The sequence below is a fragment of the Sturnus vulgaris genome, chromosome 6 (genome assembly GCF_052056855.1).
Source record: "Sturnus vulgaris isolate bStuVul1 chromosome 6, bStuVul1.hap1, whole genome shotgun sequence".
Classification (NCBI taxonomy): domain Eukaryota; kingdom Metazoa; phylum Chordata; class Aves; order Passeriformes; family Sturnidae; genus Sturnus; species Sturnus vulgaris.
The window spans coordinates 15,718,398-15,746,363 of NC_142248.1; the positions used below are offsets into that span (position 1 = coordinate 15,718,398).

The following is a 27,966-nucleotide window of genomic DNA, read 5'->3' on the forward strand; positions in this document are numbered from 1 at the left end:
ATAGTATGCTTTGCTGCAAATAAAAATCAGTCTAAAAATTTTTTTTCAAGAAAAATAGAAAAAGACACAAAGAAAAGTTCATGCTACAAGTGAAAAATTCATGTGAAAAATAATGAAAAAGAAAACTGAGAAACCCTTTAATACTCTACCATGACTGTTAGGAATTGTTAGATAAATTACTTACCTTTTTAAAGTCATAACAAGATTAGCACAGAGTTTTAAGTCAGCTCTTCATTATGGGAGGTACAATTAAAAGCCATTGGTTATAATAAAACAAATTTCTAGACAAAGATGAAGAGTTTCCAGCCCAATATGAAAAGCTAACTCTTACAGGAGTACATTTTAACTCAATATTACGACATGAAGAACAATTCAGAACAATGACATCAAAACACGAGTTACCACCAACAGAAAGAGCCCATTTCTCAGGAACACAGAGCCTGCAGGAGGCTGACCCATAACCTTTAGCACTTATGGGAAAGCACATTGCTCCACTCTGAGGAAAGCATGCAGAATGTGGAACCACCAGCAGAAACCCAAGCCTAGGCAGACACAGAGGACTGAGGTACAGCAGGGGAATGAGCTGGCCAAGCTGTAATGAAGGAAGCAGGGTAAGCAAAGCACAGCAGCTGTAACAATTTCAAAGCTGTATTCTCACTCTCCTGAACACCAGGCAGGACTGTCCATGAAGTGTTGCACCTCCTGCACTCACTGCTGGTGACAAAGTACACAACTCATGCGGCCTTTCCCTAAAATTTCAGCAGCTTTATGAAGACAACAAATCTGCTATGATGTGAGAAAGCATGCTGCTGCTGCTCCTGTTCTGCATGTGATTTATAAGTAATTTCATGATCTGAGTTCTGTACAATGAACACTGTGCATGTGCCATTTGAATGGTCTCTGAAATATTTGCCTGCTTTAGAAAGATTTCAAATCACATGCAATCTGATTTATAACTGTAGGGGTTTGCACAATGTCTTCTGCCTAAAACACCTTCTATCCTCTAAGAGTGCAACATAAATTATTCAGTGTTTCTAAGATAAGAGAAAACTAAACCATGAATAACAATGTCTCAAACTTCTCTGATAATACTTATAAAAACTGATTTTGGTGTGTTATTCTAAGCAATATCCATAAGGTTAAACTAGGAGCATATAAAAATGCAATTAAATACATTGTTTATTTAATTTAGAAAAAACTGTTTTAAATCTATCCTGAAGAACAGAGAGAATAACTTTGATTGAATTAATATGGAATATAAAAATGAAGTTGTTAAAAAAACATTCACAAGAATGGCTTGGGGTTGGAAGGGACCTTAAAGATCGTCTAGTTCCAAACAAGAAAAAAGTGCATCTGGAATTGTGTACTTCACAAAACATTCAATATAGTATGCGAGAATTAAAAAATCCTGTTACAACATGTGATCTTCCAATTTCAGGAATCAATTCTTATTCAAACAACACTTTTACACTGAGCTGAACACACAAGGTCTCAAGAGACTGCTTTATGACAACTGAATTAGGAGTAAAGTCAATTCAAAACACAGAATAATTTTTTTTTAATTATACTGAAACCACTTCTGAAATGGAAAGAAAAGTAAGCACAAGGAATTTGATAGCAGCAGACATTCATTAACACAATTTTTAAAACAAGCATTACTGATGGTGGGATTCAGCTCACTAAAATTTAAATATGAATAATATAATGTGGTATTTCACACAAGAAATCACTCATTTGGAATCAGTGTGAAGAAATAAACAGAAAATTATTTGAAGCTGAAATAATTTTAGGAGCAGATTTTTACGATGCTGAAAAAAAGAAAAATTTAAATCTTGAATATATCACTGTCTTCATCCATATATTATTGAGCTCTCTTTTCTGAGTTTTTTTCTAATCACCTACACTTTACATACAGATTTATTAATTTTGATAATTATTTCCCAGTAGACTATGAACAAACATATCGAATTCTATGGTCAGATTATGGTTCATCCCAACTACTATTCACAGGACAGTGGAAGTGGACTGATGAATACACCACAGAAACATAAGGGCTGAAGTGATTCCTTTTACAGGAGCAGTATTAAAAAAAAAGGTATTGTCCAATATTTCAAACAATATGGAATGAAAAGGCAAAGGGCAGTTTTCTTAGATTAATCACCTCTCAACAGAAATTGACATTGTCCTGGAGAGGTAAAATCTACATATTTATCTATCCTAGAAGAGAATTCAAAGAAATCTTACATGTCAACTAAAACTGCAAGCTGAACACCTCACAGTGAGAATACAGGAAGAACTGTGATAAATACAGCAAAAAAAGGAGACAAAATAGCAAACCACAGTAAGCTCACAGGAAAGCCAACTGACTACTACAAACTGGCAGTATAGTCTTCAGAATTGAGAATTAAAAGAAGCAAAGAGGGATTTCTTCTCTTCAGAGTAGTTTTAATGAAATGTTTACCTTTGTATGAACAAAAAATATGAGCTGCATTTTGTCTTCTTAGGAGGGGGGACAGCATACAGATAATACTGGACATTAGACACTGGAAAGATGGCACGTTTTGGTGATATTTGAGGGGCAGTTCAGAGCTTATTCAAGATCATACTGCTTTTTCTTCAGAAAAGCTGCATTAATTATAATACCCAAATATGAAGAGATCAGGTATCTTGTATAGGGTAGAGCCCATATTAAATCAAGTCATAAACATTATTGCCAAATTGGTGCACGAACTTCAACAGGTATTTTTAACCTGTGCTATCAAAATTCAAGTGGGATTTGTAAGACACAAAAAATCTCTAGAAACACTGCACTTTAAAAAAGAAAACGTTCTACTACTTGTGTTACTAACTGTGAACAAGATCTTTTATTGGTTTAAACGAAAATGTTGAAAATTCTCCAGATATCCTGGAAATAGTCTCCAGTTTAAGAAATAGATATTGCAAACAAAGGCAGAGAGAATAAGCTGTATTTCCTAAGAGGTACACGGGCAAAAAAATTCCTATTATCCTTGTTTGCCACAGAAATGGTATTTACTTGCCTATTTTCATATAATTTCACCCTGACTGACCCATTACTGCTTCTGCTCCTATCTGCTTCTAGACCTACAGCCTCCACCCCTTAATCCAAGGTCTGTGGAGTGAGGAAGCATCTCTCCACTGAAGTTTGAATGAGCCTGACTCAAACTTGTAGGCTAACAAAGCTTACAATTCCCATTTCATGCTTACAATCTGATCTTCCTGGAAGTTGACCATACAGGTGACATTCCTTGTATTTCTATGTTAAAGGAACATGAACACATGTAAACAGGAACAAAGCAATCAAAACCTATAAACTCTGTTCTGTGACTTTGTGGCTTGGAAAGCCACCAATCAAATGTGCAGTGAACCTTCAGGTCCAAAGAGTCAGCAAAAGTCACCATCCAATTTCTTACATTTTTAAAGGCATCTTTAAAGTTAAATTTCACCTTTTTCTTGTTGGTGTTTACCAGAAATTTTGGTTGGAGATTTTTATAGTTATTATTATTCTAAAGTGAATGGTAGGACTACTTTTTAAATTATATGAGCAGGAACAAAACATGTTTCTGCCATGTAGCATGATCATAATTTCTACACTAGCATAACTTCAAATAAGTTGATTTTAGTTAAGCTTAATATTTTTATTTGAGCTAGGAAGATTAAATTTGAAGGGCTTTCAGTACAAGACCCAAAAACTAGCAAACACAGGTAACAATAATCTTATAGCTGGTGTATATTATAGCCTCTCATGTATACAAGATTCAGTCAAAACCTCAGATTTATACACTTTAAAGTATAAAAACAAATGAAGCTCTTCAAAGTTTAAGACTGAAACTAGGGAGCAACAACTGTAAGAAAAAGAAACCTTCATTTAATGAATCTGAGTAGCAAATGTTTGATAGCGAACTTACTGTATGAAGATCTAGATTTCTACCTTTGAGCTGAGACAGAAATACAGATTATATTCCTCTGAGGAGAATCCTTAAAGTGAAATCAGAATGGTCATGGATGAATAACATGAAGATTTCAGAGTGTTCATAAGCTATAGAAAGGAGAGGCTGGAACTAACAAATCTTGCACAAAAAACTATTGTTAAACCCAAGTTAGAAATTATTTTTGAAAGTAACCAGAAATGCAAATGAAGAAAGAGGATTTGCATTTCAGATTTTGCTTTGAGCCTCAAAGGCTTAACAGGATAAGATTCCTTTAGTGCTCTCTTGATTATGGTCTGGGCTTGTAGAAGCACTGAATTTTGGAAACTCAAAGATGAGAAAGGGAAATAGAAAATACTGTGAATAAGGACATTCATTCTGCCCTCCAGTTCTTGAAAAAAAAAAAGTCAACAACTTTATGGCAATAATGCTTAGCAAAAAAAGTTTCTTCCACATTAAAACCAGTATTTGAAAAATGGGAAAAACAGGAAGATAGATAACTTAGGGAGCACTCATAAGAACCCACTGACATTTGAGCTGTGCATTAGTGATACTGGCACTGCTGTGAATATCTAACTTGATTTCCATGTATTTAAAAAGACTGCCCACTAGAGATACATGTAAATTAAAACACATGCATGGCATTTTGCATCCTTATTCCAAAAGCTTTACCAGCAATAGAAGCTTTCCTCTACTTTAATTCATTGCTATTTCAGACTTTATGCTAATTTTTCTATAGATTCTATTACTAGAAATGACTCTTCAGAGTTAGATTACTTAGGGAGCTGGAGTTAGAGAACAGTTGCACTGTTATTGCCAAGTGTAACACAATGCAAAAATAATGTCTAGCTTCTCAAACAAGTAGTAAGCAAATACTTTAATTTAAGTAGTAAGCAAATAAATTCTAAATACTGTATGCTGGTGAGCAGCATAATGCTGGATTTAAAAAGTAAACAGTGGTTGTCTAGAAAAAAACCCTCACAGTTATATTTAATCAAGCCAATTTTATTGCCATACAGTCGAAGGTATGGTACTGAACAAGAAAATGGAAAAAAACCTCTTTGCTTAAATGGATGTATTTACATTGAAATAATGGCAAGACTGACTTTGAAAAATGCAAAGGAGTCCATGCTATAATAAAAAAAATCAAAATGATATTGACAGCTCTTTGGCTTGATCTAATTTGTTTCATAAACGATTGCACATCTCTACCATAAGGCAAGGTGAAACGTCTTCCAGTTTTGTGGTACAAGAAGCAAGGGGGAATAAAAATGGAAACATAAAGATTTGTCTTGAAACAGAAAATAGGGTATTTAAAATTCTAGATGGGGAAGGACAGAAATTATTTATTTGCTCTTTCTCTGATAAATGCAGACCTGGAAAGCATTTTACCATAATAAAAATCAGTAAAAAGTATTACAGTTTTGTCAAGTTGAATAGATAAGGTTTAAGTCAAAATCTGTAACATTAAATGAGATGCTGTTCAAAACCTCATCTTTTACCAGTCTGCCAAATGTTAAAGTTTTTCTTGTAAATTAACTTAGTGCTTGAATTAAACTTATTAGTGCAGAATGAAAGTGCAAAACATTAATATGAAGGGATAATTTTATTTGGCAGAAGTCAAAAACTAAGTACCATGCACAGAGAAGCTGTAGGTTTAAGTAACATCTTGCTTCTATTTTGAATTTATGAACTAATCATGGATCTAATTTGAGATTCGGCAATGGATGAATAGAGATAAATAGAATTTAAAGTATAAACACAGCAATATTTGTTAAAGAATTTTAAAAATTATCTAAGATGTCATTAATCAAAATTATTAATGTATACTTTGATCAGATTACTGCAATAGCACACTGTCCTTCCTGATGTAGCTTCGAAATTTTGCCATGGTCTATTCTCACATGACAGAGAGAATGCTAGAGAAGATGTTTTGTAATCCTAATCCTAAACTAATCCTAATATCATGAATGAAGATAGCACATTTTCTGTGAATAAGAAAGATTATTGTTTTTTCATAAATTTTTGCAGTTTAGTGTGCACTGAGGAAACTGTGTTTCTCTAAAAGTAAGAATTTTAATTAATTTTTCTTAAGCGTTAAGTGATACTACTAGCAACTCAAAATGCAATCCTTTAAATGGCAATTGCCAAACTTTGAGCTCTTGCCCATGTTCAAAGAGAAATACCTATAAATTCTAATTTTACTTAAAAACTCATTGTTCTATTTGCAACTTCAAAAAAAAAATCAAAACCAAAGAAAACCAGGAGTAGATTGTGCCAACATAGCCAAGTTATTATAGGATCCTTTACTGGCTCTGCTGTATTCATTTATTTCTTGGAAAAACATGATTTCAAATTTGAAAGAGCATCTCTACAAAGTATATGGCATTCATAAGGCAACAAGATAAAGAATCTGAATTTAATGCAGGAATTTCTGTTCAATGGCTCAGGATGTTTTTGTATGTCAGATGTAATGAACCAAGTTCTCTATCTGCTTGACTTCTACATGAAATCAGAGAAAAGAACAGGGGACCTGCTTACATTTACTCAATTTGGGCTATGTAGAGCAGATTTACAACAGTTACCAGCAGGGAACTTGGCATCCTGCACCTAAAACGGAATTCAGGTTCTGTGCTGGTGGTAAACACCTAAAAGCCAGAGATGCAGCTCCTGGTCTCTCAGCACTGCCTTCTATTCAAACTAGTCTAAGCAGGAGAACCAGTCTCTTACCTGGCTTTAATTCTGAAGAACAAGATTAAGTTATTTACAACATGTTTTAATGTAGTATACATTAACAGTATAAAATACTTTAACTTGCAGCACTTAAAAATCTTAATGCAGTCTCTGAATGGTCTTCTGAAGTCAACTACCTACTGCAGGAAATAGTATTTCCTCTTGTTCTCTGAATACTGCTCCTTAATTCCCTGTACTGGTGACTCTCAATAAGATATACAGGTCTCTGCTGGGTAATTAACAATGTTAAGTATGTAATTAAATTCCATCAATCAGTATGCAGCCAATACATTTTCAAAACCTATCTTTACAGAAATAATATTCTTTGTGGGAGAGAGAACTAATGCAGTATTTTGCAGGTCTTTCACAATAAAACATATCGTGTTCTAATCACTCAATGAGGCTAAATAAAACACATGAAAAGCTACGGATTTGAGTGTCTTCCTCTTTGAAAAACTTTATTTTTTGGAAAGCAAGGAGTAGCACTGCAATAAACATTTTGTTGCCACCATCCTTCCAACAAGCAGATCAATAGGTTTCCTTCATTACGCTTTTAGCCAAACACAGCACATGCAAAAGCCAGAGGACAGGGAGAGAGATGGAGAGAGAAACTGATGCTGCCAACAGAAAGTTTGAGATACAAATGAGAAAAAAAAAGGTTCCACTGCGTAACACTACCTAAATATAATTTTATAGATTAGGAGACTATGGACCTTCATTGAATAATCTGTTCAATTTACATTGTGAATGATATTTTTAAGATACAAGCTGATGTCAGAGTAGTTCTAAAAATAGAAGTGAAGCCGATTTGATTTAGTATCTTAAGCGAACTACTAATATTTAAAAATAAACTACTATGTTTTGTGACAACTGAATAATAAGTAAATTACATATCTATTCTACACATACTATACTGCACACCTGTTAAGTCATTATAAGTCCTAATTAATAATTTAATTCTTAGACAAATCATTTAAGTAATCCTGCTAACATCCACAAAGATTACAGGCATGAAGCTAACTGGTTTTCATCAAGGGTGAAAAACTTTATTGCATACTGTGAAATTTAAAGAGAATATAAACTTATATGTTATCATCATACCATTTTAGAAAATTAAAGCTTTACTTCTCTTGAGACAAGAAAATCTCTTTTTAAAGAAACTCCCTTCAATTTCACTGAATTGAACCAAAGGCAAGACCTCATTACAGACAAGTGGAATTGTTAAGGGGCTGACTGGGGCTAAGAGGGTGTACAATACCCTTAAATATAATGCCTGCAACTCAACAACCTCTCTGTACCTAAAAGTAAGTAGAAGTTTCTAAAATCCTACTGCCCATTATTCTCAAATAGGCACCAGCTGACCACATTTGCAGTTCCACTTACGCTTCTGATGACAATAAAAAGGAACATGATGAAAAGAAGCTTTTTCTAATTATTTAACTCTGAGATGCAAAATAGCCTCTACAAGGATGTTTTCTATGCAGAAAACTGGCAGCAAATTCTACCTCAAATTCTTCACAGTGCAGAATACACAGGTCCTGTTTGTCTTCTGCTGGAAGATCTTTTACTTCTTCAATCAAAGACCTTCTGTGTGACAGGAAATCCTTGATAGTAGACTGACTTTCTTTTTGTGACAATTTGAGTTCTACAAGTGCCAGTCAATCCAATTCCAGACCTTTTCTCAACAATTAAAATTGTGATGAAACTTTACAATTAATCTAATACATCTATTTCCTAAAAGGAGTTTTCAGAAATCATTTATATGAGGTTACCTCTTTCATCTTTCATTGTACCTTTGTCAGAAGGCAGGTTCAGCTGAAATCTCAGCAGTGATTCCATTTCTCTTTCCATTTTGTTCCAGAGATCCTCTGAAGGTCCAAAGCTAACTGATGATGACTCAGATGCAGAAAATTAAGAAGCTCTAAACTTGGTGCTTTAAGAATTAGCTTAAGAATAATATTTTTTTGGAATAAGAACCATAGAAATACGTGTGGACACAAAAAACAACCTTGAGATCCTATCAGAAGTGTGGTTCTTTTTTCTCCCCAGGTATAAGACATCATATAATACACCATTACTAATTTTCTTCCCATTATCAAAATTACTGACAGGCTTCTGGAGTTGATTGAATAATACTTCAATCTGGGAGATTTTCTATCATATAGTTTAGAAGTCAAGATGTTGTTTACTCATAGCAGCCTTTCCCATTTTCCAAAATAATAAAGGATGACGTTGAGCATTGTTTGACATGCATCCTGACATTAAGCTGTATTTTTGAATGAAGAGTCTCTTAAAAAGATAGAAACAAGACTACAAATCATTTATGGACTCCAGAGAACCTCCAATCCTTTCCTGCCTCTTCAAATATTTACAACTTCCAGAGACATCTTCAGTTTCAATTGATTTATTCCTTTGGATCTATCAGTGGCTCGAATGCTGAAAAACACACAGGGTGTAGTCTACCAGCAGAGAATAATGTATCCATATTTTTATATACCTTGGCTTTTTGTATCTTGTACTGTGTGTTTTGTGAGCATGAAATTCTGGTCAGCTACTGCATCAGAGAGCCAGGCTATTTGTAGTTTAGGTATGAAGATCTTGCCTTTGGACAGAGTATAAAGGATGTATTGCTTGCACAGTCTTGCAGTGCCACCTTGATAGTTCAGCCAGCAGATTCTTTAGCACAAATTGCAAAGCAGTGATAGTTTTGGAGAAGGCAAAGCAATTTTTGGAATCAGATCAAGCAGGGACCCATACCTGCTGACCAGTCACCAGCTGTAATACATTGGTTTGTATTTCTTCTGAAGACAGTGATCCCTTCACAAAGTGAAGGACAAATGGCTGAAGTTGCAGGCAAAGCAAGAAGACTCCAATTTCCCTGAAAGTGTGTCCTGGTTTGGGACAAATTTGGAAAGGGACTTCCAAAGGGATGTTTCCTAAAGGACAAAACTCAGTAGCCCTTCTCCCCATTTGCTCAGGAGAAAAAACTGCACGCTTCTTCTCCCCACTCTTTGCTCTTAGAACTAGTCTTAAAGATGCAAGACTTACTTCATGGCTAAACAGATGAATGGGGATATAATTCAGCATCATAAAGTCACCCCGGGACAAAGTGATTTATTGACTTCATCATCTGTAAGAGTATGTTCATAATTTTTGCTGATATGAACTATGAAATGCCTGTTGATCCACTCCTTAATTTTGTACAGATATTCAGAAGAACAGAGTGAGGATGGCTTCTGTCTTGCACCCATAAGAATTAAATTTAATTTCTTGTTCTGGTATTAGTTTAGAAAAAAGTGGCTTTGTATGCATGTGAGTATAGTATAACTCATTTATTCCATATTGGTGTTTTGATGATAATCATGGTAAAAACAGTAAGGCTTTCATATAATACAGTGATGAGGCACCATGAACTGCAGAATACATATCAGGTGCTTTTAAGAACACATACTTGATTATTTTTAAAACTACTTATCTCCCAGTAGTGCCAGACAGCAACTACTGATCTGTACAGATCTATGACAGAAAATCTGGTAAGCATCTTTCTTCTTAAGAACTGTTCTATTACATCTTTTGCCTATTCATATACTGAAACTATGAAAAGCTTTTATTACTAAGCATAAGGAAGTGCTAAGAATGATGGCTGGAGAAGCTGAAACTTTTGAGAACAAATTACATGCACAATCAGCAAGGTACGGGTCTTTCTGCTTAGGGACAAATGATTTGAGTAGCTGAGCTCTTTATGTTTGCATTTTTTATATTGCTCATAAATACAACATTCAGATCAGGTCTAGAACCTGGCCCACAGTGTGAGACAGAGCAAACTGTTAATTTCTTATGGGATCTTGTCACCTTTAAGGGATTCTTTTAAAATAAAAAGTAAGTATCTATGTGCTCAAGAAGTGATTCAATATGGCAGGAAACCTTAAGTCCATCTTTTTGATACTCATCTATTTATCAATTATAATGATATGCTGAAACCTAATCTTTACACAGCCGGCCATGAAATTAATTTTACAGTATTTTATAAAATTGTTTTTATCCCATGATGTTGTGAATTCTAGTTTATCTTAAGGTGTTTCTTCTTTCTTCCCCATTCTAATTACATCTGGAAGCATTTTCATTTCCAATTCTTGTTAATATGGTACTATACCTCATTATAGAAGACCATCATGAAGCTGATTCAGAAGTATTTAAAATGGTACCTGCATTTTGGCAGATAGTAACTCAAGCCAGAGCTTTGGGAATTAATAATAAATTTCAGGTATCATAAACCCACCTATATCTAGACAAGTAATTAGCAATCATAACCTGACGGCCATCTTTACAGAGTCCTTCCAGTTTCACAGTCCAAAAATGGATCAGACTAACAAGAAGAAGAAGAAGAAGAAGAATTTTGCAGCCTTGACATCTGTAAATTTGTTATTTTTACTCATTGTAAGAGATAATTAAGGATGTTTTTATAATATCATTTATCCTCATATGCTATGTGGTAGTTGCCTAGCTACTGGACTATACATCATGGTGGTCCCTGTACAGTGATTTTAAAACCACGCTGAACATGGTTGCAGATTGATCATGCAAAATCTGCCCCCCCAGCTGATTTTTCCCCACTTGTGCACAGTGCAATGCAAAAAAATAAAAAAGAAAAAAAGTAAATGAAATCAAAAAAAGTGTGATGGGTGAGCAGGTCGACTGTGTGAGAGAACACGTGCAAAGTATACCTCAGAAACACTATAGGTGGATGAGCACGAAGGGAGTCGAGCCTGGTTGTGCAGTGGGGAAAAGAAAACATTGTTAAAAAAGAAATGGTGGAACAGTAAGGGTCTCAGAAGGTTTTCTGTATAGGTGGTTCCAGCACTGAGATAGTGGCAGGGGGTTCATAAAGTTTCCATGACCAGCTATTTCAGAAACTTCAAATTTATGCCTTTTAAGGTGGAAACTTCTTAAAAGGGAAGAAAAAAGTACTCTATTTGAAAAGAATTAAAACTAACGATGAATCTGAAGACAAATATAAATTCTTGGTCCTCTAGATATCTGACAACACTATCTTTAGGACAATAAGGTGTTCAAGGATGAAACTTTACTGATCTGTTTTATTTAAAAGTATTAGCTTTATTCTAACTCCACAAAGGATACAATCTTATGGGTGAAAACCAAACCCATAAGAGGTTCTGAATATCTTTATGTGTTGACATACTCAGAACCATCATTTTGACAAGGGAGGTTTTCCTTCAATCTCATTGCCCCAAAAACCAGAATAACTTGCAAAGTTCAATGACTAATGGCCAGATATAGGTCAGTAGAAATCTGCAGATTATGCCCCTAAGCAAGGTCATGTGTGTGATTCTTGAGGGACTCTGTCCACTGCCAAGAGCTTTCACTGCAAGTTAACACAAGTTAATTGATAACCTACAGTTTTATTGATCACTTAAGACATATTTTGTTTAGACATGATAGCCATTATTCTAAACTATTAATCACTCAGCCATAACTCAAGTATCAAAAAAAAGGACTCGCCAGTAATTTATAGAAAAATCTTTTCTTTGGGTGAAAATATTTCATGTTTCACTGTCTGGAAAAAGAGCAAAAGCAGCCTAATAAACGAAATGGATAAAAAAAAAAAAAGAGTTCTTATAAATGTACTAAAAATCATGTCTTCATGTTTTTCTAGGGGTGAAAAAAAGAATTATCAGAAGCCTTAGCAAAACTTCCTTAGACTAAAAAACTGTACAGCAGTCTGGATACATTTATGGTACAGATGAATCCAGCAAGGAATCCCATACAGGTTATTAGTGACAACTTATTGACTTAAATGTATGATGGACTGAGCAGAGAACATAGTATTCATAAGAAATCTTTCAAGAATATTTTTCAGTTTCAAATGTGTATTTCATATTTTTTCATTGAAAAATAAAGTATCACTTCCAGGTAATTTCTACAGTAACATTGGTTTGTGCTAGTTGATGTCTCCATTAAATATATGACTCTTTTTTTCTTCCCTGAAAAGTTTTAATACTCCAAAAATATATTTGCTTCTTTCTGACATTCTCTATTTAATTTGCTCTTCCAGATAACATTACAAAGGAAATTTGAATCACTTCACATCATCTTAAATATTCACAGACACAGCATTTTCTTCAACTGATGAAATGTTTTCTTAAACTGAGATGAGTTGAAAAAGGATTAAGACAAAAATAGAAAATTCCTTCAGACAAATAGCAAGACTCAAAACCACAGTTTTAAGAAATCAACTGTTATTCTTAAACAGTGTATTTTATAATTACAGAAAAAAAAAAGAAAAAAGAAAGATCCTCTTCTGACAAAGCAAAAACTATTTCTAGAAATACAGCTTTGAAATCTTTGTAAGAAAGGTAAGGTGTGCTTTTGCCCAGAATAGGGGTGCAGCTATTCACCTAAGACTTTTGGATGAGGCCCTAACAAAGATTTTCATAAATAATGCCATGACATTGTTCCCGTGGTTTGTCTTTCAACAGCATGGAAAAAACCATTAGACTTGGTTTTGCAGGTGAGATTTAAAGAATGCATGATTAGCAAGAATCATCACAGCATCAGTTTCTTACTTATCAGCAACTAGATACACAGAAACAATAATGATCAGAAGGTTTGGAACTTAACTCCACAAAAATCTAAAGCACGTGGTTCACATTGTCTACTCCTCACATCCATTTACAAGGGGCACACTAAATATTTGTGCACTCTAATCTTCTCTTAGGCAACTTCTCTAAGTAGAATGCTATCACTTTCCTTGTCAAAGTACCCTGTAATCTATTTATCCATATTTTCATTAATAATGGAGCCATTTAACGCCAATCTTATTCCAATTAGAATTTAACAACTTTAAGTAATATTGTATTTTTTTTCATAGTTCCACTTCTATAGAAGCAAATTATAATACTCCCCTCAATAAGATACCAATTGTTATTATAATTTTTTCTTCCTATGCTCAAAAACACACACATACACAATTTCCCTAATCTCCTAATCTTACTTCAAATTCTTGTTTTCTTATTCATACATGTCTAGACTCTGAATACACCTGTTTCATTTTCTCATAATGATGAAATCAAAGGAAGTGCTGTAGTCCCAAACTGACCTAATATTTTTTAGGAAAGGATTATGCTCACAGCACACAGGGATTGCTATTTATCTTCAATAGGATCACACAATGTGATTGTTCAATCTTCTGCACAATTCTTGATCATTTCTATGTCATTGCTTTTTTTGCTAACTGGTCTCCATTTTTAAGCATCTGCCTGATTTGGGGATTTTGTAAGTGTTCTGTGTTATTAAAATTAAACATCAATACATTTCCAAGCTCCTTTGATGTTTCTGCAATATATCACCTCTTCATAATTTGTTGTCATATATGAACTTCAGTAGTGACTGTTTTGTCCAGTTGAGAGAAGGGGCAGCTCTCCTTATTTTCTATGCTAGCTGACAACCCCTATGTATTATACTGGGTGAAGCTAATGTGCTGGCATTTGGGCTCTTTTCCCTCACAAATATTCAATTTAAGGGGTCAAAGAGTCAGTCACAGAAACTCACCACTGTGAGAATTATTTTAAAAGAGTTATTTACACCAAATAAGAACTTGGTTCAAATGCTGCAAGAGTAATTTGTTTTCAGTCTGAAGGTCTTACTGGCTTGACTCAGATCTTTACTAACTCAATGTTAGAATCAAGAATAAGAGTCAGGTAAATTTAATCTTTCATCATGGCCAGAGAAAGCAGGTACTTTAAGGAAGAAAATGCATGCAGGAGTGCAGGAAACTATAGGCTCTGAGACACACAGATCTGTATGAAATTTAGAATCCCAGCTCCTTTTAACATAATCTATTGAAAGTGTTTGGCCACTGCTATGAATTCTGAGAACAGTTTTCCTTAAAAAAACCAGAATCTTTGATTTGGAACCTTACTGGTTAAAAGCCACAAAAAAAATGGCATATTACTTGGGAACTCTGAACTTGAATATAACTTTTTTCATCATGGGCTTTCCATAATATTTTTCTGCAGAAATTAAACTTGTAATTAAAATTTGCAGCCTGTACAATTACAAAAACCCACCAAAACCAAAACTAAAAAAAAAAACCAAACTAAAAAACTCAAAAAGCCGAAAGATGTTAAAAAAAATCTTCAAAGCACAGATTGAAGCAGTATTGTTCCGTTGAATTTCAGAGTAATTCCGCACTTCCACAAGAGTATCAATTTTGGGTGGTATTATGAGTTATAAAATATAACCAAGTCAATTCTTTCCCACTGATCATGTCAGTAACAATTGCACTTACTTGCTACTGCCATGTTAATTTCAGCACTGGGGAAATGCTACCAAGTGATAGAACACTAAGTTTTCTAACCAGTTCAATGTCAAACTGGTTGCTGCAAGGTATCAAAATATTAAGTCATGAGAAGAACTGTAAGATGAATGAACTTCTCAAGAAAAAATACAAACTCAAACCTTAGGTCAGCATAACTTCCTTGTAAATGGGTATGCATTACTGCTGATATTAAAACAAAACTACTAAACCCCTAAAATTCCCAATCAATTATTTATTAATTTTTCATGCATGCTTTCAGTGCAATTTTATTTCAGATATCTGGCAAGCTTTCTAAACTTTTGGTGCCATCTGTGATATTCTGCAGAATTCCAGTGTTTCCTACATATTTCCAATGGCCTTTGAATTTTAATCTGGAAAGAATGTCTTTGCAATTCATTCTGGCATAAAGGTTCCACCTTAATGGTATTTAATTTTCACTTATGGGGCTGGCCATCAGATACTACATGCTCCCCCTCCCATACCATTCAATACTTTTGCCACATTGTAGGAGTATCAAAAACCTACATCTAAAACCCTTTCCAAAAGCAGTATGGAAAAAATGAAAATTATTTTTAAAATGAACTATTTAAAGATCCCTTATTTTGTTTTTCTCCAATTGTTTTCTATTTTTTTCTCTTTGATCAATCATTTGTATATTGTCTTTTAAAATGCTCTTATCTAGAACATCCACTCTTACTGCATGAATCAGAGCAGAAGTGAAAAAGCAGCAAATTTTAGGAGAGTGTTCTGCTTGTTTTAGGAAACATAAAGGCATATGCAGAATATATGGAATATTTCTTTATTTACTTACTTACATTCCTTACTAAGTGACTCACTTCCATCATGGAGGGTATGGTCATGAAATAACAGATAAAGTGGCAGAGGAACAGGACAATTTCATGACAACTCATATTGTCATGCTGCCATGGCTAATGTAGTCTCAGCTTTTAGTTTGGAATCTTTCCCCAGGTGACATTCTGTGAAATAATGTATGATTAGAACATCTTTTTTGTAGCACCATGTTTCGTGCCATATTTTTTTTCTGGCTTTACATTTATTTTTAAGTACTAAAGAAGAATTTAAGAATAAAAAGTTTAAAATCACTTTGTCTTGATTGTAAGTTATCACCAAATCTAAAATATGTCACAGTTTATTCCCCCCAAAACTTGATTCCTAAAAGTTTTTCCAGGAAAAAGATACTGTCCTTTAATCAAATTTATTTTACAGGAAACTGAAAAATATTAGCAATTCAATTTTCTTGTATTTGACATGCAAAAGATTATAAACTCAAGAATTTCTACTCGAAAATAAGCAGTAATCAACTGTATGTCAAATACAAAACTGTATATGCAAAAGCACCCAAAAGGGGCAAAAATTATCTAATCAATTTCATTACAAAAATTATCTTGCACTGTATAATCGAAGTGGATTATGCATTAGAAAGGTAGTGCTGAGAATGACAACAATCACAGAGTATGGAAGACAAAGAGGACATGAATCTAAAGAAGTTACTGAGAGACCCTTCAGTGGATGGATGTGCAGAGGGATAAAGTATTACTAACTTTCACTCTGCTACGAACTTTTTCCTAATTTTCATTTTATGGAAAATGACGTGGCTTAAAGACACTTCTATATAAAATTGCTGAAAAGCTATTCTTAATTTATGAGGTGAACTACTAAACAAGAGGTACTGCTATCTGTATTTTCATGTTGGATTTGCCTTGCTTTATTTAGTATTTGTGTGAATATTGGGTGACTTTATAGGGTGTCATGTCTGATACACTAGAGCCTAATTCTTTTTTCACAACTTTTTTTCATTAAAGAACAAATGCAACACAGAAGAAATATGCAGCCGTATTTTTTGCATTAGTCTTCTAAAAAAAACAGGCAACAAAATTTGCATAGCTGACATTCAACCAAATATTGACCTATTTTGTGAGATAAAACAGGGACCCAAAAAGATTGATGGCAGAGACAGAGGTACATGTGAACCTATATGCTTTTGGGTTACCTTGTATCAGCCATAGCTTTTGGTTCAGGTAAGACTATCAATCACTGGCAGAAGGTATTTTTATTCTTTAAATTAAGGGTATCTGTTCTATTCATTGCTAATATTCAGGAAACTTTTAGATATGCAACTTTGATTTTGGAAAGGGATTTTTTTTAGTTTCTGTAAAGTCAAGCAGTTTGATTAGCATTAATTAAAATGCAGTAGGATATTCTTTACAACAAACTCTGTCAATCAGGTTAGGTTTCTCATATACATTAAAATGAAACCCCAGCTAGAAAAGAAAGAAAACACAAAGGAAGAAATAGAAAGAGAAAGGAAAAAGATGGGGATGAGAGGACAAACCAATCAGGTTTGGTGTTACCAGCCAGCAGAAGTTTAAAAAAAAAAAATCAGATCACCGAGTGAAATCGTACATTTACTCAGAGAGAGCATCCTTTGACTTTGCTTCTGGGTGATCTCTGAGCTCCTCCAGCTTTCGATGGAGCTACATGCAAACATCAGAAAATGAATTGAAAAAGCAACCTGTTCTCCTGTCACAGCTTTTTTTCCTTCGTTTTTCTTTTGCTCTTTGTTTTTGTATTTTTCTTTCTTTTTAAAAAAACCATAGCATAATGCATTTCTCACTGCCTCTGCCAAAACATTTCAAGACATCAAAGTGCTTTGAACAACACAGACATACAAGGCTCAGTAAACTTAGAATCTGGAAGCAAGATACCTTTGCTTAACATGGCTCTTTTTCACTATATGAAAAAAAAAAGAAAAATCAAGGGAACTATAATTCTAAAGCTACTGAATCTCTGCTACATTGTTGATTCATCTATTTATTTATTTATTTGCTTATTTATTAGTAAGGCTGTGTTCTAGAAGTTATTTCCATAAAAATAATTTTTAGAGGTAAATTTTCATGTTTGGGAACCCCAATTAGGATTTCCCATTTTCTATAAGGAAGATGTTCTGTCTACACATACATTTTAGGCCATGGAATTAAATCTGATTAAGAAATATTAATCCAAAATGAGCTATCAATGGGTCTTCATAATAACTGGAGAAACCCACCATCTAAATAATCTACATCTTCTGCATATGTGCATGCATTATGCAGCTAGATTTGTATGTCATGACCCATGCCTTAAAATGCACAGGTCATGAACAGAACTTTCCAAAACAGCACAGAAACTCGTGTCTGTCTCGTATTTATATCCATGTAAATTCAGTGGTCCTGGATGAAACAGGCCCTGAAACAGAACCTCATTCATGTACACTGCTCCTCTCATCTACGCTGTAATTAAAACATCTTCCCAAAACACAAGATGAAAAGATAAAGCCTCACAGACAGTGAGGAATGCTACAGATGCCTCTAGCTAGAACTTGTATAAACAAGCAGCAACTGGCTTCTTTTTCTATGCTAAGATCATTTTAAATGGAGGCATTACCAGAAAGAGGTGCATAATTAATCCTTTCCCTCCCCTTCTTTGTGCTCAGTGAAATAACCTTTTCACAAAGAGCAGCTGCAGAACAGTGTTAGAGAACAGAGAGGATGGCTTGTCCTGGAACAAATGCAATACACTTACATACAAAACCAAAACAAAAGATCATAAACCAAGAAGACAGGAAAAGCAAGGAGAATGCAGAAGAAAAAATAAATAATTAGTGGTTGAGAAGGTGCTAAAAGGAAATAAAGTAGGAAAAAAAATGAAAAATTGGATAGCTGAAATAGAGGCAACTCTTGAGATCAAAATGGCTTGGACTGCATATGATCAGAGTCTTGGTGCAAAACCATTTATGAGGGTGCAATATTGTGTATGGTAGGTACTGATTTAGATATCTGCCTGTTCTGTTAAGCAATCAAAATATTTGTGTATGTTTATATAAACATTAAAAGGCAGAAGTTACTAACTATCAGCAAAACAGTGGCTCCATTCTTATTAGTCTCCTGTGAATATCTTTCATTTGATCTTTATCTACTTTGATTTTTTTTCTAATTTAAAGTCTATATATATATATATGAAATATTCAACTCTCTTGTAACAGTCTTTCACAGAATTAAACACAAAAAGTGTGTGAACACTCTACAAGTTTAATTGTGTTTCAAGATGGGAAGCAGTAGTTTGAAGATGAGTAAATCACTTCTCCATGTAATAAGGAGATCAGAGAAGTGATTTAATCATGATCACTAAATTACAGACACTTTAAAAAGGTTGTTACTGTCTCTTACTTCTAGTGACATTCAAAGCTACTTAACTGGCAGCCTGCCTTCAATACGTTGTTCTATGTGTAGCACAGAAACAAACAAAATGTGACCCAACAGCAATAAGAATACTGAAATAAAAATGATGTGATGGTGAGAAATGGAAAAGCCCCTTCCCTCCCTCCCCACACCTCCCCCTTCAAAAGGAAAAGTGTAGGCTATAGAAGAAAACTTGCAAAATAAATGTTAGAAACATATTTACTTTGAGGGATCCAACTCTACTAGCAACTCCTTTGCTTTCATCCGGCCGTCTAATTTGCTACAATGGGGGAAGATGGGTAAAAAAGACAGAAGAATAAAGAAAAAGTGAACTTAAAAAAATTTCCACACAATCAGTTAGCAGTACATGCAAGACATCAATTTGACTCTCTGAGACACCTCTAGAGGACAAAGACACAGACTCTAATTTCTGGAATAAATGACACTTAATCATGGCATTTTAAACTTGCTATGTTCACTTCTTTCTCAGTATATTACCAATCTGGCACATATGTTACATGCTGAATTCACTAACACTTTTGAGAGAATACATGTTACTTATCTGGTTTGGATATTAAGAATAATGAAATTCTAAAACTCTAACTGAAGAAAATCCCCCCTATACCTTCTACAAATCATATGAGCAGAGTATGCTATAACTGGGAGCCTGCAAGTATCAAGGCTGATACCTGACAGAATGAAATACAGATTTCTATTGACCCAGGCCTAGAGATTTTAGCCACTGCTATCAAGATTCCCAGTTAAAAATTATGCTGCCCAACCAGAAAATTTTAATGCCAGACCAACATTAGATTTTTATTTAAAATATTTAAATACACTGTGTACATGACCCGCAGCATCTCCTATCTGATTACTTTTCCTTTATTATATATGCTTTATCCTAGATGATGTAGAGGATGGAAGAAACAAATGAGGTAGCTGCTCAAAAGGCTTCATATTTTTAGAAGCATGTAAAACAAAACATTCATTTACAGGAAAAGTTCTTTTCAGAATTTCTAATCTGGTAAATATACCTCTTTTACCAATAAAGTGAACATGTGTCATTTGAAGTAGAGAGGAGGAAGACAATAAAAATTACTTTAGTGACATTCTACTAGTCTGAGCCAAGATTGAACTGAAAGTTTTTATTATCTTAAGTAAAACAAAATCCCACACAAATGAGGTGAACCCTTTCAAATCACAGTAACTGTCTTTAAGAAATCTCAGCAAGGAAGCCAAAGATTGAATGAACCATGGAAATTCAACTACGCTTTATGCTCTCTGGAGCACAGTAGCAAGGTACAAGTTAAATTGTCCTGTTTGTTTTTACCTGACCCACACAAAACAGAAATTCCTCTTCAAAAAACAGCCAACTGAGTGTTTTGGTTTTTTAATTGTATGTGATTCTCAAGAAAACAATGCAACTAAACAATATCTTAACAATTTAAGTATTTAGTTCTGATAGGATGTCCACTAGCAAAATATACTGGAAACATTTATGTTAATTATTGGTTTCCTTCCCTGGTCTTATAGCTTTAAAATAACATTTGATTTGAACTCTCAAGTGAAACACTCACACTACTGTTATCATGGGACTCCAAGAAAATCTCCAATCAATTCTAGTATACAGACCAAGAAGAAACCATCATTCTTAAATAAACTATGTCTCTTTTAGAAGACACATTCAATTAAAATGTTGTAACTGAGCTACTACGTATTAGCTAGGTCTTTCCTAATTGAGAAAAAAAAAAGCACACCTCAGTTTGGAAAAAAGATCCCTACCTGAACAAAAAACATCATGAGTTAGAGCAAAGATGCTTTCTCCCAGCATCCTGGTTAGGTACTACCATCCCAGATAATATGGCATAATCTAGTAGACCTGCAATTCATTTTATTAATTTGAAACTTTTAAACGGAATAATAAATTTAGTTTTGTTTGGAAAAAGAGAAATAGGAAAAAAATAAATGCTTATAATCTCACATAATGACATGGAACTAGGGCATTAAGAAAAGTGCTACATACATAGAAACTTGAGCAAAAGTTTTGACAGCAATATGCATTGCCCCTCAGGGAAAGAGTTTTTCTTGCATTACTCACCAATTGTGGCTGCTCAAGTTGTTCTGAAGGTTTAGGATTCAGTTAGAAATTAGACTGGAGATATCACAGGTGCATATAACTAATATTATTTAGTTTTTCTTCAAAATATATATAGAAATACATATACAATGTGTACACTGTGAGCAATAAGGTTCTAAATGCTTGCATATATAAATTACAAGGAGATAGTATAAGTCTTGCTTTACATCCATGGCACAGTTCATATACAACAACAGCATGTTCTTAACAGGAACACTGCAGAGAGCAACTTGAATGCTTCTCAAGGGATGAATCAGAATTACATGGGTTTTACACAAACTATACTACGTCTATTCTGGGAATTAAACAGAGTATTACCAAGAAGACAAGGGACAGCAGGAATGAAAACTCATATCTTTTTCAAGGCAAATACCACAGAAAGGAATTCAGGTATATCCTTATCTCTCTCTGGTCAAATGTAGGATGATCTAGAAGTTATAATTCAGAAAATGGCACGGATTATACACTCCTTGTTCTTCAGAAACTCAGCCAACACAAGAACCCCACCACAAATGAACACTGGTAAATAGAAAAGATTATGGTGAAAAATGTGTGTAAGTGATCTAAATCAAGAGTATCTGTATCACAACACAAGCTAAATAACTGGATTAAGAGATGAGACAGGAGCAACACCAAGTTATAAGCAAAATATTACCTGAAAAATGTGAGGGTTTTGGAACTCTGAAGGTGATGAATGAAGATACTTAACGTAGGGAAGGAAGAACGGCACTATGTAGGGAACATTCCAGGAAACTAGGGGGGTATAATGCACTGACAGTTCATAAATGCATTATATTTACATCCCTTTCTTATTCACAATGGAATAACAGCAGGAGTTAATAGCTAAAAACTAGCTACAGGTATCCCTCCCTTGATATCTGAAGAATAAGGTGAAGTTACAGTTGGAGTAGAATGAGATAGAAAGCCAGTTGAAGAAAACGTAGGAAGCAAGGAAACCAGAACCAAACACTGAGCAAAAACAAATGCTCAAATATGGTTAATGGATTAGTTAGAAGATGAGAGAACAGAAAATGTTTTCTAAGCAGAAGTCTCGCATATGGTTTCAGTGTTATTCCACTACCTTCTACTTAATAGAGCACATGAGAAATGAACCTGTTATCTTCATCCTTGATTTTACTCCAGAAAAAAGGATTTAGAAGACCTAACCTTAAATAAGTATCTAATGCATCTAATCTATCAGTTATACTTGTCATAAAGGCAGAACAGCTCTGAACAATTACCTAATCTGAGACTCTGCCTTTGCTGGATTTATTTAAAGGAAGAGTTCCACAACAGAAGAAACAGCCTCCAACATTTAACACTATCTTAGACTCCTTCCCCTTTCTGATAATATACTCTATTTGTGCTACTCTTAAATTTCCCTGCTTACACTCTGATAAAGAAAATGGAATTTTGCAGGACTTAAATCTTTGAGAAAAGTGTTTTCCCATCCACATTCACCAAAAAACCAAACCTCTGTCAGACTTTTTTCCAAAATCCTGGGCAATACATGAATGGTTCATAATGACAACATATTTTTGATATGATTAAATTACTTCTGAAACAGAATAAATGCAAAACTCACAATAGAAATTTTTTCCAGCAGTAGTTAAAAAAGGTGTGAAGCACCTTATTTGATTATCTGGGCAAGCAAGCAATGTTGGAATTATGATAATCAAAAGAGATTATACTACACAGCATCCTAATCAAATTCAGATTATTTGCTGTACACATAAGAAAAACATAACTGTTCTCCCACTTGATTACTACTGCAGAAATCAAAAATGAACGGTGAATAAAGAAAACTATTAGCATTACTTGTGGAGCATCATTGAGTCTGCAAAGAGATGTTCTGGCAGGTATGTTATACCACATTTCCCTGACAACTGTGCTGACAAGCATTTCCTGTTTCCTTCCATGATAACAGTCCTAGCCAAATAGTTTCTAGCCAAGGCTTCTTATTGCATTTAGCTGTAAGTTCCCTTGTGCTTCTAACCTAGTTGCCTTAGGGAATGTGCAGTGCAATGGAGTGAATATCCTCTACTGAATCCCAAATAATGAAACTTGCTTGCATCATTATTTGTCAAAGTGATTCCACATGCTGTTAATAAATATTTATGAAGCTGTTCCTTTTTAAAGTAGTTTATGGATGTGAAACAGTGACACTCAAGAATTCGTACATCCTATGAGAAAATAAGACCTCCCTTGTTTTTCCAGTTTTACCTGCCATTACTTCCTTCCAGTAACTGCTTTATCTCAAAGTCCAGGGCATCATGCTGAGGAAGAAATGATCAGTTTTGGAAATTTAGAGCAAACTGCACTTGTGATGCTCCTACTTTGGTTCACTTCCTTCAGCAGAATTCCACAATATATCCTGAAATTGCTTTTATTTTTTCTTCCCCCCCAAGGGCTATTCAACTAGCCAAGGCAAAATATAGAAGAAAAACAATGGGATAAGCTCCAGTCCAGCTTAAAGAGGTGTTTTGTGATTCAGTGAAAGGGTAGGTGGAAGTATAAAGAAACCATGAAAATGATCCTAAAGATAAATGCATTAAGAAGATAAAAACATTAAAAACATAGCAGAAGAGAAACTAAATATGAATCAGCATATATTCAAACAGCCTCCACATGAAGGGGCTTTGAAAGAATACAACATATAAAGAACAGAGATGTTTAGAAGCCAACAGGAATTTGTTATGAAAACCTTGGAGATTTCTCCAGTTGATAAAGTGCATTCAACAAGAGAAGGAGGTCCAGTTAATGAAGAGAAATTACAAAAGCTATACTATGTATATTATTATACCATTGTGTTCTAAATAAATGTTCTTGAAATTGCTCACACCAGCTCACACAGAGTTCATATTAACAGAGAAACATATCTGAAAAGTATAACCCAACCAGCAATGATTTCACATCAGCTGGCCAGGCACAAAAATCTTATGTATTGGCCAGATCACATAAGGGAGCCAAATCCAAAGGAGATTTAAACTTATGAAGATTGAAAATGCATTTTCCGACACTAAAGAATATTAATCAAATTCAAGGTATGCAACAAACTGAAAAGAAGTGAAAGGTAGTGACATCCAATTAAAAATAAAAAAAAAAAGAAACTGTAAATATTCGATGGCTGGCAAGAAGTAATTTTAATTAGTGAAGTAACTACATACTACTTGTAAACAACTTTGATGGTGGGGATACTGACTGTCAACTTCTAAATATTATATAATACAATACTGGTCTAGGTGCCATGATTTACAGCCCTTACTTGCTTAATCAGGAGTGGAAAATTCTGATACAGAAATCCAAACTTCAATTTGAATTCTCTTCTCTGATAAGAAAAATGTTCTACATCAAGTGAGTAGGTTCTACTACTAACAAAGAGCTTAATAAATTTTTAATATAGCAGCAAATCAATTTAAGTTAAAAAATGCATTATGTATAAATTTTACATCCATACATAAAAAATAGATTTGCATTTGAAAGTATTTTTACCTCTGAGGTTTTATGCCAGACAAATACCAATTAGAGGCTTCTTAAATAAATGAGGGATATTTCAAACAAAGGGAATACAGTCTCCTATAACAATGGCAAACATTCTCAATCAATAAACATATTCATGCCCGTGCATTATACTGCAGTTTGGCATAGAAGTTTTATTAAGGTTGCTGCACTTCTTGATAACGTTAAACCTACAAAAGCATAATGGATGTGAATGCCTATGGATGCCAATAAAATATCAACCATCTCAAATTTTCTTCACATTATCCACTATTTTTTTTATCAAATGGGCACTACTACTCACACTGTTCCATGTGCAGATGCAGGAATAAACACAGTGCAGGTGAAACAAGCAGTGGTAAAAAGTACTGCAACATTCTTACTGTTTTCAATCTGTTAACACACATAATGGCAAAGATAATGCAACCATGTCCTTACACAAGAGACTTTATACACCAGTAATTTTACACCAGCGTGTGTCAGTTCTTTAAAAATATCTATTGACTTCAGTGAAATTTAAAGTTCCAAAATAAAATATAAAAGTTGGTAGGTAAAACACACCTTAGAAAACCACAGCCAGGGCAAGACAGACTACAATAAATACAAACATTACATAGTGTGCCTCTATTTGTAGCGACTTAATGTCCTAAATCTCATTTAAACTAGAGATCTGGGCCTATGAGAGCTGGGTCCCTACTGTCACTGTGCAGTGAAAAGCTGGACAACTCTCCTGTCACACAGCTCAAGTTTTGCAAACTCTTCTACCTGCTCAATGTTGCCTTTCTGACACTTCTTCCTGATCATAGCCCTTCCTTTTCTCATAATTCTATTGCTACCTCTTGCTTCCAAGCTACTTCCTACTCTCCTTCAAACACTCTAAGTCCTGCAGCCTCATCAGTCAAGAGCCACAAATATTGCTTTGGTCTATATCAGACCTTTACCACTCAATTTTTACAACCAATTTCTCCTCAATTCAATACTTTGAATCCTCTAATTTCAGACCCATTTGATCATTTTTTCACTGTCTGCTGGTACATTTTGCTCCTCACCTATGCCTGCAGCCTCAGTGAGTCTCTAGCTTGTCCTACAAAAGAAAACAGAATTTGCACCTCATGCTCCTGGTAGAGTTTTTCAAAACCCAAACACCTATCCCATACATTAGAAATCTGTCTTGGCAAGCAGGAAAGGTCATGTTTAAGGAAAAAAACAAACGTCCTAGTCCCGGGTGGTAAAGTTTTGTATTATTTTTATATACCTTTCCCAAAGTGACAATTCACTTCTGAATGTGCTATTTTGCCTTGCTGTCCTAAGCTGAACTTAAGTTTTGAAAGCTGCAGGAGATGTAAGTTTATAGCATATATAGTGGCAGACACTGTCCTTTAGACATTTTTAGACACTAAGCTAGCTCCCATCAAAGACACCTTCATGCTCATGGAGAAAATTGTTACACCAGTGAAGTCACTTAGAAGTGACCTGATGAAGGGACAGGTAGATGACAAAGCAAACCAGCTCTTTGGTAGGGTTCTAAAGCAAATATCTGCTCTCTTTGACCACTTCTAGCACCAAAATTAAGGGAGAGATGTTTGCAGTGGGAGCAGTGTAACACGGAAGATCTCACCTTTCTGAAAACAGATTGGGCAGTGGGACTTTAAGGGGAAGAGAACACGTGCCTTTAAGATTTCTTCTCAAATATCTGCAACAGCCTGTATTTTATCCTTTGACTAGACAGGGGTGTGTGTGTAAAATCTGTGTAAACAAACCTTGTCCCATGCCTTTCCTCACATTTATACATCCTGAGGAGTTCATCTATGAAAGAGAGGCGGAAGGGTTGGTAAGGATATTGGAAAAGGGTGTATCCACTAAAACCACAGGAAACAATTAAAGCAGTGAGAGGACAACATCAGAAGATTAAGTTAAGGTGGAAAGATCTGGTATTCAATTCACTTTTCAGAAGCTTAAAACAATATGACCTTTAAGTGGCCAAGTACTAACAATAACCTGGAAAATGGCCAAGCTCAATCTTTGTCCATACTCACAGTGCTGTTGAGTGAAACCATTGTCCAATGAGGCTGTCTACAAACTTCATAGAACAAACACTGTGCTGAAAAGAACTGCCATGCAAACACATAAGAACTCCTTCCTCAAAGGTGCTCCTCACATTTTGAAAAACTACATATAAAAGAAAAAAAGCAGTCTTAAGAAATAAGCTGCAATGGATGGTGTAAACCTGAAAAAAAGCCAGCAGCTGGGTTTGAAATCTTGCCAAACCTGTTACTGTTTCTTCCAGAATGATTTCCATAAATCTACTGTAAGGTAATCAAATGGGAGGCCCTGTTTACAACACAGGCATTGCACAGAAATATGTTCCAAGTGTAAGCACTTTGAAAGCCTCACCTTAAGGATCTCTATTTTCTCACAGACTTTTTACGTATAGACTTTCTCCATTATTGCTAATTTAAATAAAAAGCAACGTACTGAAATATATGTAGGTTTCAGCAATTGTAAATATCAATTAAGTGGCTACAGAAATTCCTATCCAATAACGTGCAATGATGGCGTGGAAGCGGTCAGAAATAGAAAAAAACACTTGTTTTCCTTTCAAACAAGTAAACATCCTGTTGAAAATTAGTTGAAGAAATCAAATTCTACCCTATTCATAAATGCCCCCATAAAGAGATAATATACATTTTGTCTTTTAAAATGAAACTAAATTGGTGAGCAAAATAGGGGCAATTAATTTCAGCATGTAAGAACTTTGGAATGAGTTTTTTTTTGAAGGATAAAAATGACGGAGCTTGACTTAGTTAATTAATGAAAATGAAATCTGAAAATTTTTATGCATCTCTTTTGTCTGGCTGAGGAATGAATACAAGAAAGGACTGACCTATTTAAGTTAAAGGGCAAAAACGCAACTGAGTGCAGACTGACCAATGGGATAGTGAGATTCTAAAACAAGGCTTGAGATAGCTGTGCAGAAGGGAAAAATTATTTTTACTTTTTTATCTTATAATATTATACTTATTTTTACTATCTTTGATAGTATCATGTTAAATGTTAATGCTAAATAATATTAGA

At 34.5% G+C, this 27,966-nt stretch overlaps 1 protein-coding gene across 45 annotated transcripts in view; it reads right to left on the bottom strand.

Moving 5' to 3' along the window:
- GPHN (gephyrin) overlaps window positions 1–27,966 on the bottom strand; it is a 272,981-nt gene that overhangs the window by 55,339 nt on the left and 189,676 nt on the right. For 14 of the 45 annotated variants that reach the window (XM_088167161.1, XM_088167149.1, XM_088167151.1 and 11 more), the window contains 2 exons: window positions 19,480–19,536; window positions 11,405–11,446 (listed from right to left, as the gene is read on the bottom strand). The exons of 13 other annotated variants lie outside the window; for them this stretch is intronic. In XM_088167161.1, coding sequence (XP_088023287.1) covers window positions 11,405–11,446; window positions 19,480–19,536 — 99 coding nt within the window. The remainder of the gene's footprint in view (window positions 1–11,404; window positions 11,447–19,479; window positions 19,537–27,966) is intronic. 18 more of the 45 variants (XM_088167167.1, XM_088167157.1, XM_088167158.1 and 15 more) reach the window with 2 other exon arrangements.